Source organism: Triturus cristatus, chromosome 7, assembly GCF_964204655.1.
Source record: "Triturus cristatus chromosome 7, aTriCri1.1, whole genome shotgun sequence".
NCBI classification, from domain to species: domain Eukaryota; kingdom Metazoa; phylum Chordata; class Amphibia; order Caudata; family Salamandridae; genus Triturus; species Triturus cristatus.
This window is the reverse complement of record NC_140590.1, coordinates 382,899,972-382,918,711: the sequence shown is the minus strand read 5'-3', so window position 1 is coordinate 382,918,711 and position 18,740 is coordinate 382,899,972. Positions and strand designations below refer to the sequence as shown.

General features: G+C 47.4%; 1 protein-coding gene across 1 annotated transcript in view; it reads left to right on the top strand.

Annotated features, from left to right (window-relative positions):
* Nucleotides 1-18,502, top strand: part of LOC146809738 (uncharacterized) — a 32,209-nt gene extending 13,707 nt beyond the window's left edge. The window contains exon 2 of the mRNA XM_085616595.1: nt 14,273-18,502. Within this exon, the coding sequence (XP_085472721.1) occupies nt 14,273-15,909 (1,637 nt within the window). The 3' untranslated portion in view covers nt 15,910-18,502. The remainder of the gene's footprint in view (nt 1-14,272) is intronic.
* The last annotated feature ends 238 nt before the right edge of the window (nt 18,503-18,740 follow it).

Below are 18,740 nucleotides of genomic sequence, written 5' to 3'. Positions count from 1 at the left end.
GGCAAAAGCTTCCTGCTCTATCGCGCTCCACCATTTCTTATGTGGAAGTAACCTCCGAGAGATGAAGGCTACCGGCTTGTCTAGGCCCTTCTTGTTTAGCTGAGATATTACCTCCCCAATACCATGTTTGAAGGCAACCATCCGAATGTTGAACTCCAGAGCGAAGTCCAGGGCCCGGAGCACAGGAGCCGTTCTCCTGGCCTGTTTTAGAGAGTCAAATACCGCTTGGAAGGCCTCAGTCCAGATTACATTTCTGGGATGCTTCTTTGAAGCTAGTTCCGTCAAGGGGCTCACAATGGTGCCATATCCCTTGAAGAACCTCCGGTAGAACCCATCGAGTCCAAAGAAGGACCAGATACCCATTTAGGTATTAGGGGGCTCCCAGGCCAGGATAGCCTCAACCTTGGCCTGGAGGGGTTGCGCCTTACCCCGGCCCACCTGGTGTCCCAAGTACACCACCGATTCTTGCCCTATCTGGCACTTACTGGCCTTGATACTTAGGTCTGCTTGCTGCAGGGCCTGAAGTACTTCTTGGAGATGGAAGAGATTATCCTCCCAACTGTTACTGAAGACGGCAATGTCCTCCAAATAAGCAGCTGAGAAGGGCTCCATGTCAGCAAAGTTCTGGTTCACCAGCCTCTGGAAAGTGGCGGGGGCATTCTTGAGTCCGAAGGGCATGACCCTGAATTGGTAATACCCTTCCGGAGTGGAGAAGGCAATTTTCACCTTGGCTCCTTTGGTGATATGCCAGTACCTGGAGGTGAGGTCGAAGGTACTTAAATACTGGGCCATTAACCAACCTGTTGATCACCACATCCGCCCCGTCGAAATTGGATGGGCGTCCTTCCCGGCCACCAAGTTCAGCCTCCTATAGTCCACATAGAGCCTTATTTCAGGCGCGGTGCCCAAGTGGCTTTTTATACCAGAACCACCGGACTGGACCAGGGGCTGCTAGAGGGTTCTTTAACCCCTAATTCTAGCATCTTAGACACTTCTGCCTTGATGCTAGCTTTCACTTTATCCAACAACCGGTAAGATTTTCTCTTGACGAGGAGGTTGTCGCCTGTGTCCACATCATAGATGCACAGGTGAGCCATCCCCGGGAAAAGGAAGGACAGAGATGGAAACTGTCCCAACACTCGGTGGCAATCACTCCGCTGGTCAGTAGTCAGGGTGGAGGATAGAATTACTCTTTCCACCAACCCATCCATCTCCTAAGAGTCCAGGAGGTTGGGAACAAGCTCACTTTCCCATTCCTCCTTCCCATCATCACCATTAGCATGGTAACCTCAGACCTCTCGAAGTGTGGCTTGAGGCGATTGACATGCAGTACATGGAGGGGCTGCATTGAGGTCATGAGATCCACCAGGTAGGTGGTCTCCCCGTTCCTCTCGATCACCTCATAGGATCCAGCCCATCTATCCTGAAAGGCTCCTGGCTCCATAGCCTTCATCAACCACACTTTCCACCCAAATGTCAGTCCCACTGGGGTGGCGTTCTTGTCATACCACTCCTTCGTCATGTCCTTGCTTGCTTCTAAATTGTAGAAGGCTTGATTCCACAACTTGGCCATTTGGCTCTGGAAGACTAGCATGTAGCTTACTACATTCCAGTGAGTTCCCTTGGGAGAATGCTCCCAGACCAAATTCAGAGGTCCCCTGACCAGTTGTCCAAACAGGAGTTTAAAGGGGCTAAACCCACTGCCTTCTGAGGGGCCTCCCTGTAGGCAAACAAATGGCATGGTAGGAGGACATCCCACTGTTTCCTCAGAGTCTGTGGTCAACCTCTGATCATGCCTTTGAGGGCCTTGTTGAATCTTTTCACAAGCCTGTTGGTTTGGGGGTGGTATGGAGTGGAGAACGTATATGTCACCCCACACTCCTTCCACATGGCCCGCATCTATGGAGACATGAAGTTCGTGCCCTAGTCAGACACAACCTCCTTGAAGAATCTCACTTGTTTAAAAATTCCCCACATGGGCCTTCTCCACTGCCAGTAAGGTCGTGGTCCTCACAGGGATCATCTCTGGGTACCATGTGGCATGATCCACCAGCACCAGGATGTACCTGTGCCCTGCAGATGTGGGAGGGTTCATATTCCCTACTATGCCGATGCCCTCCCGCTTAAGGGATTATGAGGAGATTTAAGCTTCTGCCCCATCTTGCCACTGGCCTGGTAGGTCACGCAAGTCCTACAGAGTGCATCTGTGGACATCCTGAGTCTGGGCCATTAAAAGTGAGGAGGAAGCCAGGCAAAAGGTGTTGTCCTGGCCCAAATGTCTTGCCAGGAGGATGTCAATTGCCAATTCCAGTAGGAAGTGCGGATAACACTGGGGGGCAACCAGAGCTCTGCGAGTGCCCTACCCAGGAGACTTAGACTCCCTGTACAGAAGGTCGTCTTCCCAGTATAAGGGATGATTCCCGGATTCATCCCCGGCTGCTTGGGACTCAGCTTGTCGCCTAGGCTCTCGAGTCTGGGACACACTCTCTGTGCCCTACATAACTCATCCCTGGTGGCGTCTCCTTCCACTTGCCAACTGGCAATCTCGGGTAGGATACCAGGGACAGTAAGGCCCCCTTCGGTGGAGTCCGGGGTCGCCTCGGCCAGTTCCTCATTCATCTCACCGAGGAACATTCGGAGGCTGGCCTTCCCCATCTTCGTCCTCTCTGCTACTTAGCAGTGGGTGGGCTAAGCCATTGGTACAGACTCCTGCCCCTCCTGGCTCCTGTCTCAGGTAGCCATGGACTGTGTGGTAGCACAGGTACAGTCGAGTAACCTCAACATCTCCACATGAGCCCCAGAGCTCCACTTCCTTCCAGATAGTGTACTCCATGCCATAACGCAGCAGACAAGCCACTGGCACGGAGGAGCTTACGGCGAACTTCAACATGCCCGACAACCCCCCCCCCCCCCCAACCAAATAGCACTTAGGCTACCAGGAAGGAAACAACCCTCTCTTTTGTTGGACGCCACCTCTGAGTTGGTTGCCTGGGGGATTACCTGCTCCAGGAAGACCGGTTGACTCCTTAACATAGTCGTACTGGCCCCTGTATCCCGCAGAGCTTCCCCCCCCCCCCTCCCCATTGATGGTGATCTGTTGCCTATACTTTGCTGTATTCTCAGGCACTTGAATCTGTGGAACCATCTCACTGTCACCCAGTGACACTAGGGTAACACCACAAAACTCCCCTTCATTGCCAGGAGCCACCCCCCTCCCCCTCCATGGCTACACTTGCCACCCTGAAGCCTTTACTCCAGCAGGCAGGGGCGCCCGTTTTGGACACCTTTGTAGTGCCTGGGCCCATAACACTCATAGCACCGGGGGGGTCTTCGGGTCATCGGTTGCGAACTCTGGTCCTGGGAAGTTTTCTTCAGGGGACCGGACTGGGAACTCGGGTTTGACCCTTTTCTCGGGGAGTGTTTCACAGGGCGAGCAGAAGACTCCTTCTTCTTGTCACCTCCCTCCTTCTTTTGGTGGGGACCCTGGCCCCCCTTTTTGGAATCCCTTCCAGATATTTGGTTAGACACTCTAGTGCTAGACCAGAGGTCTGCTTCTTCAGCAAGCTTCCGACTATCAACCAGCTTGCTGTCTACCAGATGTTGGCACAGGTCGGTGACGCAAGTCTTGAGGAAGTGCTCCCTCAGGATTGAATTGTACAATCCCTCATAGTCCTTGACCTTGCTGCCCAACACCCAACCCTTCAATGCTTACTCGCAGAATCTAAGAAGTTGACCCAATTCTGGTTGGATAGTTTACGGCTGGCCCTAAATCGTTGGCGGTATTTTTCCTGGATCAGTCCAAACTTGTTCACCAACACTGTCTTCATGGCAGGGTAGCTAGTCTGGTCACCCACGTCCAGTGTTAAGAGGGTGTCTCTTCCCACTGGGGGCATGTACCTCCATAAACTACCTCCCGAGCTTTCTTCGGAGACCTGGTGCACCTTCACAGCCACCTCATAGGTTGCCACCCACTTATCGATGTCGTCCAACACCTAGTAGTCTCGGACCATATCCTTTGGGAATCGACCTCTATTCTCATGGTGAGACACTGTGGGGGTGCTGCCACCATTGCTTCGTTTGGACCCTAGTTGTTGGGCTCTAAGATCCAACTCTCGGAGGCTAAGCTCATGAACCATCTTTTTCTCTCCCAAGGCTGGCCTCCTTTCAGCCAGAGCTTGCTCTTTGTCTAATTTGGCAAAGGCTAGGACCTACTCCTTGTCCTGCCTGACAAGTTCTAACTTCAGTGTCCTTTCTTCCCTCCTGTCCTCCAGTTCCTCAGAGGACAAGCTCCTTGATGACATACTGCTGCCGGGTCTAGAGTGGTCTTCCTAGTCTGGGAGAAGAGGGTCCTCCCCCTCTGTAGGTTGTACATCAGGGACCGGCTCAAAACCTTCTTCATGCTCCGATTCTCCTCCACTAATTGCCTCCCCCCCAGGGGAAGCCTCTGCCCAGGACTTAAAGGCTTCCTGCAACTCTGCCTTCTTGGCTTTACCCCTGCAAGTTACCCCCTTTCCCCGGCGGGCCTCCTTGAGCTGTGCCACCATATAGGTGTCTAACTCAGCCAGCTCAACCTTTGCCTCAGGTAGGTCCTCAGACAATTTGGCGAACTAGTAGAAGTAGACAGAGAGATCAACGAAGACACAGTTCTCACCACCCCTAATTGAGACTCCTCTGCCCCTTCTAGGGACACCTTGGGAAACACAGGAACACGTTTGCCTCTGTGAAGTTGTGGCTTGCAGTTATTCACCGTGCGCTGCTGTGCAAATGCAAGTCCTATCCCACTGCTTGACTGACAAAGTTTGGAACCAGCAGTGTCTGATTGGCTGAACGGATGCCTCCAGCCAGGTAGAACTACAGCTCCTGTCAAGTGCAGGTGATTACACACGCTGTATAATCCGTGCTCACCCTTGGGTAGCTTGGCTCCGAGCAGTCAGGCTCACTAGAGAGGCAATGTGTAAAGCAAAGGCACAGCAGCCACTCGCTATGTATACACTGAGCGTCACAAACAAGACTTCACATAGAACGGATGTAAAACATTTATATTTAACACATGTATTCAATCATCATAACATGACCATCACATACTTTTGGGCATAAAACACATCCAGAATTATTACTAGCAGTACTAGGTCCACTCGTGTTTTTATGTTACCCCTATTATGCACACTCTGGTAAGTTCTTAATTTAAGCCTCTCCCCCCAATTGAGAGAAGGCACCCTTATGCGGTGCACGATATCAAAACAATACACTTACGCGAAAATAGAACACTTTTTAGCACCACCGTGAGCTATATCCATGCCGGAAAACCCAATGTCATATGTTATTGTGCTTTTGGCAGCAATCAACATATAATGCGCCACCCCCGGCCAGTGTTGTGAATCACAGGCGGTCCACACACGATCACTCACACAAACTCACTCCGCCCATCTACGCGGTGCAACAGGTATCAGCCAGTCCATACAGCTTGCTCTTCACACACATACATACTCAGCACCCTAATGTGTTGCCAGTGGTACCCAGCAAGTCAATGGTTCAACCTATGCAGACTGCGTGGCGCACGCCCCCTTCACCCTCTAGTTCACTCCGATTGTCCTGCGTCCCCCGGATGGAAGAAAACGACCCCGCCTCCCGGACACTGGGGCTCATGAGGCCGAAGTCACACTGGCAGGGTCATCGGGAAGCAGGTGGGAACATATAACAGTTTTAATTAGGAGGTAGACGTAAACAAGAGAAAGGTTAGCAGCCACACAGGAAAATCCAGTGTCATAAGGTATTGTGCGTTTTGCAATAATCAACGTATAATGCAGCACCCCTGGCCAGTGCTGTGAATCACAGGCGGTCCACACACGATCACTCCTACTCACATACACTCACTTCACACCACTACGTGGTGCAACAGGTATCAGCCAGCCCGTACGGCATGCTCTTACACACACATATGTACTCAGCATCCTAATTCGTCACCCTCTGCAGATTCCGTGGCCCAAGTCTCCCTCCACTCTCTAGTTCACCCGATTGTCCTATATCCCTGGATAGAAGTTAACAAACCCTGCCTCCCGGACCCAGCCGAAGTCACGCTGTCCTGGTCCTCGGGAAGCAGGTGGGAATATGTCACAGTTTTAATTAGGAGGTAGACGTAAACAAGGGGGTGATTAACAGCCACTACGAAAGTTCACCCACAGGTCTCAAAACACAAAGGAGTCACGCAGTCTATTGACCCGATTCCAAACTGTCTCTGGAGAATTCTTCAACCCAGTCCATCTCTCTCACTACTTACCTGGTGCCAGGACGTCTTTGGGAGGGACCAGATAAATGGAAAGGGCAGTTGGCCTGCTGCGATGAGGGTCACAAGGGAACAAAAGATGAACGGGGAGTAACACAGGGGAGCCTATTTATAGGATTAGGCACCCTGATCGGTATGCTTGGATCCAGGTCATGCCCAGGCAATCCGGGAACAGCAATTGGTGCATGTTGGTATGGGTCGCACGAAGCACTTCAGATTTTAAACATCATGAGTTGTAGATTCCACACCTTCTGGGAAAGGAGGCACAATGATTGGTACACATTGAGATGTATTGCACCATGCAAGATGCACATGTGTGTCAGGGTCCTTGCATACAGGAACCACCCGTCTTAGATGCTGGCACTGTTTCTGGGGTTCTGCACTAGACAATCCAGTCTCCAGAAACAAGTGTTAGTTCCACGCTCACAACAGGCTACCAGTTGAGATTCAATAGCCGAGGTGGTCACTTGAGAGGTCACCGCTCTCTAGATGTCACAGGTAGATGATGTAGGTCCCTTGTGGAAAATCTTTGATGTTCCTGAGATCTCTGAAAGGATATGAGGCACGTGGTCGCGCCCCTGGAGAGCACACTTCAGGGCGCCAGACTTCAGCAGGTCCTCGGCCCAGGCCAGCCTCTATTCAGACAGTTATTCTCTATTTGCACAACAGAGTCCACTGAGAACGTGCTCCACGCAGTTCTCTGGTCCCACGTCCCCACAGGCATATGTCAGCCCTTGCTGAAGGATGACGCCCATAGTTTTACTGTCATGTGTCTTTGAAGTTGAAGGTGATGTAGGGGTTTTCCCTTTGAACCGCAGATGTCGCCCCTAAATTGCAGGCCTGTTTGCCATGGGGCCTTGGAAAGCAGATCTTAAGTGGTACCATGATCCAGCCTCTATCTTCAGTCTATCCCCTTCGGCCCTCAAATAGCCGAGGTCTACTGTTCCCGTGGGATGCCCATAGTTTATGGCTGTCGATTGGGGAATGCACAGTTGTGCTCCCCCCCCGATCCCTGGTGTCCACTGGAGCCAGACACCACAGTTCTTGAGACTCTTGGAGCATAGAAATGTCCATATTCTGTAAGTGCCATACTAAGTGAATCATGCACAAAAAAACTTTACCATTGGAAAGGGTTTCGTACTGCAAGTCCATTGATATGAAACATCATGAGGCTGCTCCACTGCAATCCACTATTGCTGTCCGAAGTAATGTCAACCACTTCCCCATGTTAACCTATGGGAAGAGCAGGCCTCATAAGTAGTGAAAATAAACACAGGTATTCCTCATTGTCTGGGAGTACGTGTACTGTTGCGCACACCGACCTGCGATGACAACACATAGTACCCAAAAGACACACACTTGTACCAAGCACCAGTGGTGCAAGTGCGCCCGACAAAGTCTGCACAACAGAATCGGACACAGGTTTAACTAATACGTGTGTCTGTGTGCACGCACAAGCCTGTGTAGGCAGGTGCCATAGATGGAGGTGTGTACTCACAGCTGCCTCCAATGGCACGCTCCCCATGAGTTTACTCACGTTAGATACCAGTGCACACCCACCAGTTTACAATGACTGATCAGCCTGTTTCAAAACATGGAATCAGTGCCCCTTCCCAACACGGATAGGAAGGGTTTGCACGCTTTCACAAGTATTTACAGTGTAAAAGTGTGCAGAGGCTGGAGGCCCCAGAAGAGAATCAGCAAAACGTAGACAGAAAACGCGAAAGAGTTCAAGGAACGCTACCTGACAAGTATCAGGTCCAACAGGGAGTCAAATGAAAACCTCTGCTTAGATGTGTTGGATTCAGCCACTATTGGAGATTCCGCCAACTCTCTGAATCACTGGAATGAACACTTCATAGTCCTGGGTGACTAGACTCTTAAAAGTGGAGAACGACCTATGTTAAAGGGTAGGGATGGATATGGTTGCAGTGGAAGATGGAGAGAGTGGATGCCATCTCCCTTGGACTTTTGGGCAAGTCTCTTACAGTCGCCTGATTTCTTGCTAGGAAACTTGACGAGTTAGACATAAGTTTTCCTCTTTCTTTGTTAAGAGAAATCCATAGCCTTGATGTACTCTGCAAATCTGCTGTATAACTTTCTCTGCCTTGGAGAGAGAAGATGATGATATTAACCAGTCATTCAAGTATGGATAAACTTGAATTACTCGTGTATGTAAAATATAAGAGTTTTCTAAAAATTCTTGGAGCTAAGGCAATACTAAAGAGTAAAACTCAGAACTGATTATGGTTCCCTAATACTGCAACTCATGGACATTTCTGAATCCTCAGATGGATCAAAACATGAAGATATACATCAACATATCTTTTGAGGTGAGGAAGCCCCCTATTCTAATGAGTGGAAGAATGTTCTGCAGGGATACCATTTTTAGGTCTCGCCTGAGACAGCGCTTTAGCGCTGCTCTCGCGAGAGCTTTTGTAAATGGGGGATCTGGAAGGACAAACGAGTGCTTTCAGGCCTCCAAATACAGTGCATGTGCGCCGGGCGTGCGCACCATTTGGAGGCCTGAAAGCACTCGTTTGCTTTCACTTTCGCGGGCCGCACGGCCGCTTTGATGTGATCACGATCACTTTCACACAGTGCATGCGGCGCGCGCACCATTTGGCAGCCTGCGTGTACATTTCGCGGGCGCTTTGATGTTCTCAGTGAGCCGCGCGGCCACTGCGAACATCAAAGCGCCCGCGAAATGTACACGCCATTTGCCACCCCCTCCCTTATCCCACTTCCTGCTTGTATTTCCATTTCTCTAGTTCATCGTTCTCTACTTAACTTCTCGCCGCCAGTTTCTTCCTGAGCACCTTTCCATCCTCTTTCCCGTCCCCTGCTCCCCAAATCTCTTCTTTCTTTCATTCGCTCCTCTTTTCTCCTTTCCTTTCTTCTCCCCGCAGCTCTTCCTTCTTTCCTCTTCTCTCATTTCCTTTATTCTCCCGCTTCTCTTTTCCTTCTTTCTCCGCGCATCTCTTCCTTCTCTCCACTTATCTCCTTTCCTATCCCTGCGTCTTTTCTTTCTCTCCGCTTCACTTCCTTTTCTCCTCTTCTCTGCCTGTTCATAGCTCTGTAAAACAACCGGTACAATGCCCCACTTCAATGGTACTCTTTTAAATGACTTCCGAAGGACGAAAGGCAGAAAGGCCCGCACAGGATTCGAATCTACTTGACTCACTGAGCTATCGCACCTGCCTGAGCTCCGGTGCGACGCCGCATTCTTGCTTCGATGGACTTTTGCCATATTCCGTTGTCGTGGGAAGGGCGCCGGCCTAGTGCGCTGTTCCTGCCCCGCGGTGGAATCATCACCTACGAATACCGCAGACTAGTCACAGCTCAAAGCCAAGGGACGTTATTAGAAGCAGGTTTAGTTTCCTCTCGCCGCCCTCTGCTCATTTGCGAACGGATCTTTCAGATTCCATCATATGTGTACACACGCACCACGTATCACAGGTTTGTACCAAATCATGACACTGAGTTCATACCCATGTAAGGGAACTATCTACAATGCTGAACATGACCTGCAGATATTGCTCGTCAAATTAATTACATTCATCAGACATGCATATTTATTCATAACTTTTAAAACAGGAAATATTGGATGGATGTATCTACGCCGCCCACAAACATATTGCATGCTTATTTGATTTTATTGTACGAAATTGTGTGAAATGTGAGTTTCACCATTTCAAACGGAATCCTGAAACCATTCTACAGTCCTTTGTCCGTTGTTTAATCAACTATATATTTGTGAAATGCAAATACAGCCCGAATTTTCTCATTCAAGCGCCCTGCAGAGAACAGCCTTAACAATCTCTCCAATGTAAAGACAGAATGTGTTTTTTTAAAATAAACTAAAGGGTGTTTTTATCTGAAACTATATATTCTTAAATGTACCCTTCCTTTCTGTTTACTAAAGGCAACCAAACACATTTTCAAACCAACTGCCCAAAATTAAAATGTCTGTTGAAGATTCGAATCTACTCTGGTCTTGTGGTTTATGATTTCATCAGATTCGCTTGACTGAAGTATAGGACGATCTATCTATCTATCTGTCTGTCTGTCTGTCTGTCTGTCTGCCTGTCTGTCTGCCTGTCTGCCTGTCTGCCTGCCTGCCTGCCTGCCTATTTATTCAATCCACACGAATAACGTCATACAATTTATGGGTCATAATTTAATTCCGGCGAATTTCTGATTTAAACCAATGGAAGCCTATTATTTTGTCAGTGAAATCTCGGCAGTAGAGTACAGCAGCGTGTATTCTGTTGGCATTTGGTATAATAAACCATTTTTGTTAGTTTTGGGCTCATTCAGGAATTCACAAGAAAGCATCATAGTTGCACTTGAATCCAATGTGTTAGCTATATACATATCTATGTATTCTGTGTGTTCTTTTTGTTAGGCGCCACACTCGTGAGTGCATTCCAAATGCGTGCTGTGGAGCTCGACATAGGCGCTATACACCAGAGCTGTCTCTTGGCGCTATGGATGTTTAGGTCCTTGCCGTGATGCAGACTCACGCTCCGGGAGAATGAGCCGGTGTCTGTGCTGTGCCCGGGGATCTGCCCCGAGCAGACCCTAATCCTCATCGGAGGTTCGCCCAGTGCACGCGGAACTCCGCCACCCCCACCTTTTAACTTCGTTGAAACTGTTTTTTTTTTTACTGTAGTCTTCTTACCTCTATAAATGACTTAATTACAATGTGAGCACTTACTGCATGTTTAAGGAATTTCAGTGATTAAATACTACAATGTTAGTATGGCCGTTAAACCAGTCTTACGGGAGGAGTATTTTAGCAGCCCTTTTGGCGGGGTTCCCTTGCATGTCGCTGCACTTTAATTTAATACTAAGTATGAAATGAACAGCCGATCGGAAATAATTCATGGGATTTAGAAGCTCGCGCACTGTACCCCTGCACCGTGTTTCCGTTAGTTTACCCCCGTGTTACGTTTTTTGTGTGCGCCTCACAGACTGTCTTTTTCAGCGGGCACGGAGGGAGCAGCGCCCCTCCTCGAGTGGGACCCCCCTGGGGATACAGGTGAGGTGAGTGCAGTAGTCCTCTCACACCCATAGTCAGATCAACCGGGAACATGTGCAACACGCGACCCCTAGTCTGCAAATGCACAGCTTATGCCCCAGTACGGTGACCCCGAGCCCACCCAGGGGTCGGGATGCGGCGACGCCCACACAGCCCTTGAAACAACACAGCTTCACTTAAGACACCCCATAGTTTGATGTCCCCAGAGTAAATGTCGTGGACAGTCCTGACGCCACCCCATTGAATTTTAGTGGTAGAACAAAACAAGCATTTGCAATGCAATAGGTCTCGCATTTACGCGAGTTTAAGCTATTGCCGTTATAAATGACAATGTCTTGTATTTATGTTTTAAAAACCAATACCAAAATAAAAGGCATAGCCATTTACAATACCAATAGCTCAAACTTGCGTAACTGCGAGACCTATTGCATTGCAAATGCTTGTTCATGTCTGGTAGGGAAAAAACCTATTTACCCCCTTGAGGTCTCTAACTGGGTGAAAATCTCCTGATGTGTTCTGTACAAGGAACAGGATGGAATAGAATCTTTGGAAGAGCAATTTGTGTGACTTTATCCAGCAAGAGCTGAATTCCTCTTACAAGGGACTGGCATCGGACTGCAAACCGAGGGAGAGGAGAGTTCCTACACTAAAAGTCATCTTAGTAACAAAGCCACAACACACTGTCGTCATCGACCTCTTGCTATCTACAGATTTGTTTTACTATCTTTTCCAGTTGCTAGACAAACATCGTTAATTACAAAAAGGGCAACTTCATCAGAAAAGCTTTCTGGGCAGCGTCAGTCTTCCATGGGCACACCGTGATGCATAGATTGCCAAAAGACACATCTGCTAAAAATCGTTCATGTTGCTCCATTGTGGAGAAAAACCTAAATTGTCTTTCTAATGCTGCATAAACTCAGATTTCGATCAGAGCCCTGAGCAAAGCGACACCCGACCTCCTCCTCATCAGAATCGCCCACAGGCTCTTCATTAGTGTCCATTATTGGATGACCACAAAAGCTCATGTGTATCCACTTGTCTGTAGGCTTCTGTTCACTCTTAAGAATCCATGGGTGCTTCTCACCCAAAGGCCTTCAGACTCTTGCTCACCATCAGTTGGTCTCTAAATTACCTACCTATTAAAAGGGACATGAATGTCATTTTCACTGCCCAGTCCACTGAGACTCCTGCTCAGACTCTGATCCCCAAGGTTCCAGTTCTCTCTCAGGTGCCTTTGGATTCCAGCTCATCTTCTAGTCACCTGATTTCTCTGTTCACCGTCAGACTCTGGAGCTCTTGATCACTCTTACCTGGAAGCTGTAAGACACCCTAATTTCCCTGAGGACCATGTTCACCATGAGATTCCGCAAAACGTATATTCCTATGTAGCTCCCTTGAAGTTCTGCTCACCCTATGGATATGAGGTGTACCGTCACCACCAGAGTCCTGATGCTCCTGCTTACCCTCAGTTTTAGCACTCGGTATGGGGGGGTATACATATGCTTCAGGGGCATTGCTCGGTATAGGTTCCTGAGACTCAAGCTCACCTTCATGTTCCTGAGGTTCAAGCTCATTCTTATTTGCCCAAAACCCTGTTCACTCTAATGTCTTCAAAGCTCCTGTTTGTCCCAATGGCTCTTGCTCACTGTGGGGGGGTCAATGCTCCTGCTCACTGTCATTTACTTGTAGCTCCTGGCCACGCTCAAGTGCCCAGATGTTCCTTCTCAGGGACATTTATCAGTAAAGCTCCTGCTCATCCTAGGTTCCTGGGGCACATTATCATCCTCAAGTTGCTGAATCTCGTTTTCAGTTTCACATGCCAGGTGCTCTTGCTTGCCTTCAGATCACTGACTTTCCTGGTATCCCTAACATCTCCTTAGGCTTCTGTCCACCCCTAAGTACTCTGAAAACTCCCTGCTAAACCTCAACTATCAGTGGCTGTACACATTCAAATCTTTCATACACAGACGCCTCTGCATGTGATTTCTTGGGGGGTCTAACACAGCTTGGTACTTGATGACTTTTATATAGTGGGAAGAAACATGATGTGAAACTGTTTGATATACTGCAGGAAATTACTTCAACACCAGCTTTTCTTTTCATTTTCTAAATAGATTGAATTAATGAGTACAGAATGGATGACCAGCTTTTTGGGGATTTGCCAGTGCTCTGAAAGGAAGGCCGGTTCAGAAACAAACTTTTCCAGATGAATCATCCTGTGCATGAAAATGTGTTATTCCGTAGGTTGAAGGCCTTTTGGCTCACTTCACCTGAGCCAAGGCTGCCATTACAGCATTGGTGGGAGGTATTCTGCCTGCCTGCCTGCTACATGGGAGTCCATCCACACCTTCACCAGGTATTACTGTCTCGACGCTCAAGTCTGCAGGGAGGACTATTTTGTCTGCTCGGTCCTGTAGGATGTCCTGGTGTAAGTCCACTCCTATGAATCTCCACCTTTTGGGCGGTACTGCTTTGGTATCTATTCACAAGGTGAATAATCTGCAGTTAAAAGTATACATCAAAAGTAACTTACATTTGGTAATGCTCGATCTGGTGGATACTCTATCTAACTGTTGATTCCTCACCACTCTCTCTTTCGCATTTTGTAGAGTGGACTTTTATAGTTCCAAAGGTTCCACGTTAGGCTTTTCCCACTGTAGTGCTTACAGTCTGCCACAGTCAATCTGTCTCTGAGGGCATAGAAGAGCATCAAAGAGAACTGATGTCAGTGCGCATGGGTGGTGCCTTTTTATAGCTAAGTGCCACTGCCGTCCAGAGGTGGTGCAAAGCTGCCGCAGACTCCAATGAGCGTTACTGAAGGTAAGTAACATGTCTGTTTGTGATATTTTATGTGTCTGCCAAATCAGAGAACATTGAGGCCTTGAAACACACCCTTGTGATATAAGCTTCCATCTAACAGAGCTTCTTTCATCTCCCTTTTATAGATGGTGTAGATACCATGAACGTAGTTAAAGCTTGTGAGGATGTGGTGACAGAAAGTGAAGAAGCATTTGTCAAACCCCTTGTGGAAAATGCCAACAGGGAAGATGCATACAGCTGCAAGAAATATACTGGGATTCAGCTAGTAGTGGACGATGACAAGCCCTACACAGTGGCGGGCATGCACCAGAGAAGGACACTTTACAAACGGTTGGATACAATGCCGGTAGGACGCCCGTATTTCCAGTGTGATATCTGCAGCCGCAGCTTTTCTGATCCTTCCAACCTGCGACGACACAAGAACATCCACACAGGCCAGCGCCCTCACAGCTGTGAGATCTGTGGCAGTACCTTCCGGCAGAAGTCGCAGCTGGACCGTCACCGTTTTGTACACACAGGTGAGCGCCCCTTCCAGTGTGCCTTCTGCCCTAAGGGCTTCCGGGATGCCACTGAACTCAAAGTGCATTACAGGAAACACACAGGAGAGAGACCCTACAGCTGTGAGTTGTGCCCTCGAAGTTTCTCGCGGATATCTTACCTCAAGAGACATGAGGAGACACACAGGAACCTTGAGGAGGCAGCAATCCTTGAAGTGACCAAAGAAAAGGATATCTCCAGCAGTGCCATGGAAAGCGTCACCGTTCCAGGGAAGTTCAATTGCTCCTTTTGCAACCTCACCTTTTTTAAAAAGAGCCTGTTGGAAGCCCATCGCCCTACGCACTATAAGATGAGTCCAACAGGGCAGAAGCTATATGAGTGTGTGGAATGTAAGAAGTGTTTCAACAACTCATCTAACCTCCATAAGCATGCTATTATACATAGAGGGCTTAAGCCCTTTGCCTGCACGCTCTGTGACCAGCGCTTCCGGCAAGCCACTCACCTAGAGCGGCACTACATGGTCCACACCAAGGAGCGGCCATTTAAGTGCACAGTTTGTCCAAAGGGCTTTCGGGACTCCAGTGACTTGCAGAAGCACCAGCGTGTGCACTCGGGCGAGAAGCCATACCATTGTCCCATATGTATGAAGAGCTTCAAACACCACCACCATGCCACAGCACACCGCCAGAGACACCTGGTAGGAGGCATAACTCGCCTTCGGCGTCAGATTCTCTCAAGGTCTCATACAAATGTACCATCTTCCGCAAAGCAAGGCAAGTTAGAAGCAATGGTGAAATGCTTGATGTGCAGCCTAGAACTATACACACATCACCAAGTGCTGAACCATCATTGCACGTTAGTCTACAAGGCACCCCAGAAGACCAGGAAGTGCAGCTTCTGCTCAAAGCTTTTCACCACTCTTCCAGGGCTTCGTCGCCACTACCTGACCCATCCTGACCACAAAGTCTTCACCTGTCAAATCTGCAGCAAGAATTACCGCCAACTCGCACAACTGGAACAGCACAAGCAGACTCACATAGAACTCAAGTGTCTGTCCTGTGAGAAGACATTCCATCATTCCAGCGACTTGACCAAACACCAGCAGGAACATATCCGATCCAAAATCATGAAGTGTGAACTGTGTGGTAAAACTTTCAGCCGGATGTCCCTGTTGAGTAACCACCTCCTGACACACAAGTCTAATTCAGATGCTGATGTAGTAAAGCTGGGAGATATGATAAAAGTGGAGGTTAGTCCATCTTAGGACTTGCCCTTCTACAAGACAAGGCAAGTGAAATTGCTAGAAACATGACATTGTTTTTGGCTTATTTGAACCCATATTTTATTTCAACTACATATGTAGGTTGCCAGAGGCTGTTCCACCCATATCACCCACTGAGATGAGACACCCATCACTGGAGCAATATTACACCTCCGCAGGGTCATGGCTCTGCTATTGATGCATCCAGATGCCTATGACCCTGGTCTATATGTGTCTGTTAATCTTCCATGGTTTGGTTCTTAGAGCTGCTGGCACACAGTCATGTATTGGTCATTGCTGAAATGGCTGAAAGTTAAAGGAAACAGTGTGTCTTGCCTCCTTTTTGTGTAGGGCTAGTACTGTCAAATAATCTGCCTGGGAGAATCTGTTTTTGTATGCATCTGGTCTCAATGATTCTCGAGTAAGCTGTCCTACACTCCTCTACTGTTTTATTCTTTGAACATCTTTGCATTTGTATTCCCAGCATAACACAGTACAGACCAAAGCATAAGCAGGCTGAAAAAGAGATATACAGATGTTTCACATTTGGTCTGTCTCATATTTTAAACACATTGTCATTTGCAACACATCATTTGGCAATATGCACAAAATGTACAAGATCACAAGTATGTATACGTACAGCACACTTCTGGTATTAGGTTTGTCAGGACCCTCACTACTGTACTGTAATGCACTTTGAAATATCCTCCAGTGTGTTAAATCTTCTTCCACCTACTAATCCTCCTGCATTGACTTATGTGGATGACTGTACCATCAGCTATGCCGAGACACCACTAAGCCATGCATGTATCCCTTGTGCTTCTGCATGCAGCCACTTCATGGCAATAAAGTGTTTCACCAGGATCCATCCCAAAGCCTTTCCCTAGTTTGGTTCCCCTTGAAGATGGGACGATAACTTAGAAGACATAATCTGGGGCTCAACTCAAAGAGCACTGAAATGGACCTGCTGAGTATTTCAGCAATATATTCCCAATAACCTCAGATTTTCAGGCATTCCACCAAACACGTGAAAGAAAGTGGCGTGAGGCTTCCTGTGCTTGGGACGATCAGCATCAATATAATATCTAATCCTACTGTTGTGTACTTAGCGCCAAAAATGGAATGTTTAGTGAATCCATTAAATCATTTGTGTCAACACGTGAAGCTGGATGGGTATTTTTACTCACACTGCCCCTTCCAACACCTCAACCCTTGCCTTATGCAAAGATTAAGGATCTGCAAAGAGAGGATGAGAAACTAAATGAAGACATTCTACATACCTATTTACTCTTAATCAGACAAACAACCCAACTGACCTAATTCCTTAATGCCCAATAGTGAGCAAGGGGGGGGGGGATAGTGACTGTCTTTAGGAATTGTGGAGTTCTACATCTGTCATCACTGGCTCATGTCCCTTCAGACGCTTATGGAATGATCCACATCGTACATAGCCGCATTAATTATGGTCAACATGCTTTTTGGGGTCTAACTTGGAATATTTACATTGGACCCTAAAAAGGTTACGCGTTGTCAATATTTGAGAAACTTAGCATAACATCGATGGTTATGACATTGTGAGCTGATTTTTGCCCTTGTAATTTAATGTTTGTTTCATCCAACTTGATATTGTGAGGGGGCTCAGCATAGAAAATGGTAGCTCAAAGCAGTGTGTGAGTGAAAGTGTGGTGTAGGATCTACTGAAATTGGGAAACTGTATTTCTAGGTGTAGCTCTCTGATGAAAAGCACCAGTACCTCAAAATATTCGACTTCTAAAATCCATTCCAAGAACTGAACTTTGCAGGTACCCCAGCAAGTCTCCTGTTAACTGCTGAAAAGATGTAACAAAATACAACAATATACTTCCTTCGTCCAGTTCAAAGTATTTTAGTATTAGGTTTTTCAGATGCAGGAGCATTCACCTACATATCAGGCCTCATTGTAAATTTGAAAGAGACAGTGCATTTGCTTTTGCTGCTGTAAATATGTCTGCTACAAAAATGGATTTTAGTTACCTTAACTGTAACCCATAATCTCAGCCCTGAATCTAACTCAAAGATAACCAAACCTCTTTAACTGTAACACCCACTGTAGCCCTAAAACTAATTATAATCCCCAGGCTAACTTATTATATGGCCCTTAACTATTGCTCTAACACAGACACTAACCAAACTGTACCTTTACTATGAAGAAAATAAACCATTCACATGAATGCTAATCAAATAATATGTTTTAATGGCTTTCCTAAATCCTGCCTCATGATGACTTTTCACTGTGGTACATTCTTTACAATGGGTTTGGATTTGTTCCATAATGCAAGTATGCTTTGTGGTCCTTCATCAAGCCTTTACGCATCGTCTGTGATTTGCTAGTCACTTCCTATGAGTAACTAAAGAAATCTAAAGGGTTTTGACAATTTAATGTGCCTGTTATTCTTTAATCTCGTTTACCCCATTCTCCACTTCTCCCACTGAGTCTTGATACAAGGACTGCTGATAAAGGCTTCTGACTTCATGCCTTCAAACCCTGTCATAGGTGTGGTATAGCCACTAACATGTCTCCTGCGTTCACAAACTGAAAATAAACCTTATCAACAAAGAACTATTGACTTCTGCATTTGCAGTATTCAGTCATTTATTCGTATGTTATTTCTCTTAAATCCCCTACTCGTGTGTGTAAATAAAACACTACAGGCCATATGTATCAAGCCTTTTTCCCATTTGCAAGTGGGCCGATTCTCAGAATCTATCCGTTTGCGAATGGGAAAAAGGCTTTTGGGATGCATCATCCCAAAAGGTCATCGCAAAATAGAGAATCGCAAAATTTGCGATTCTTT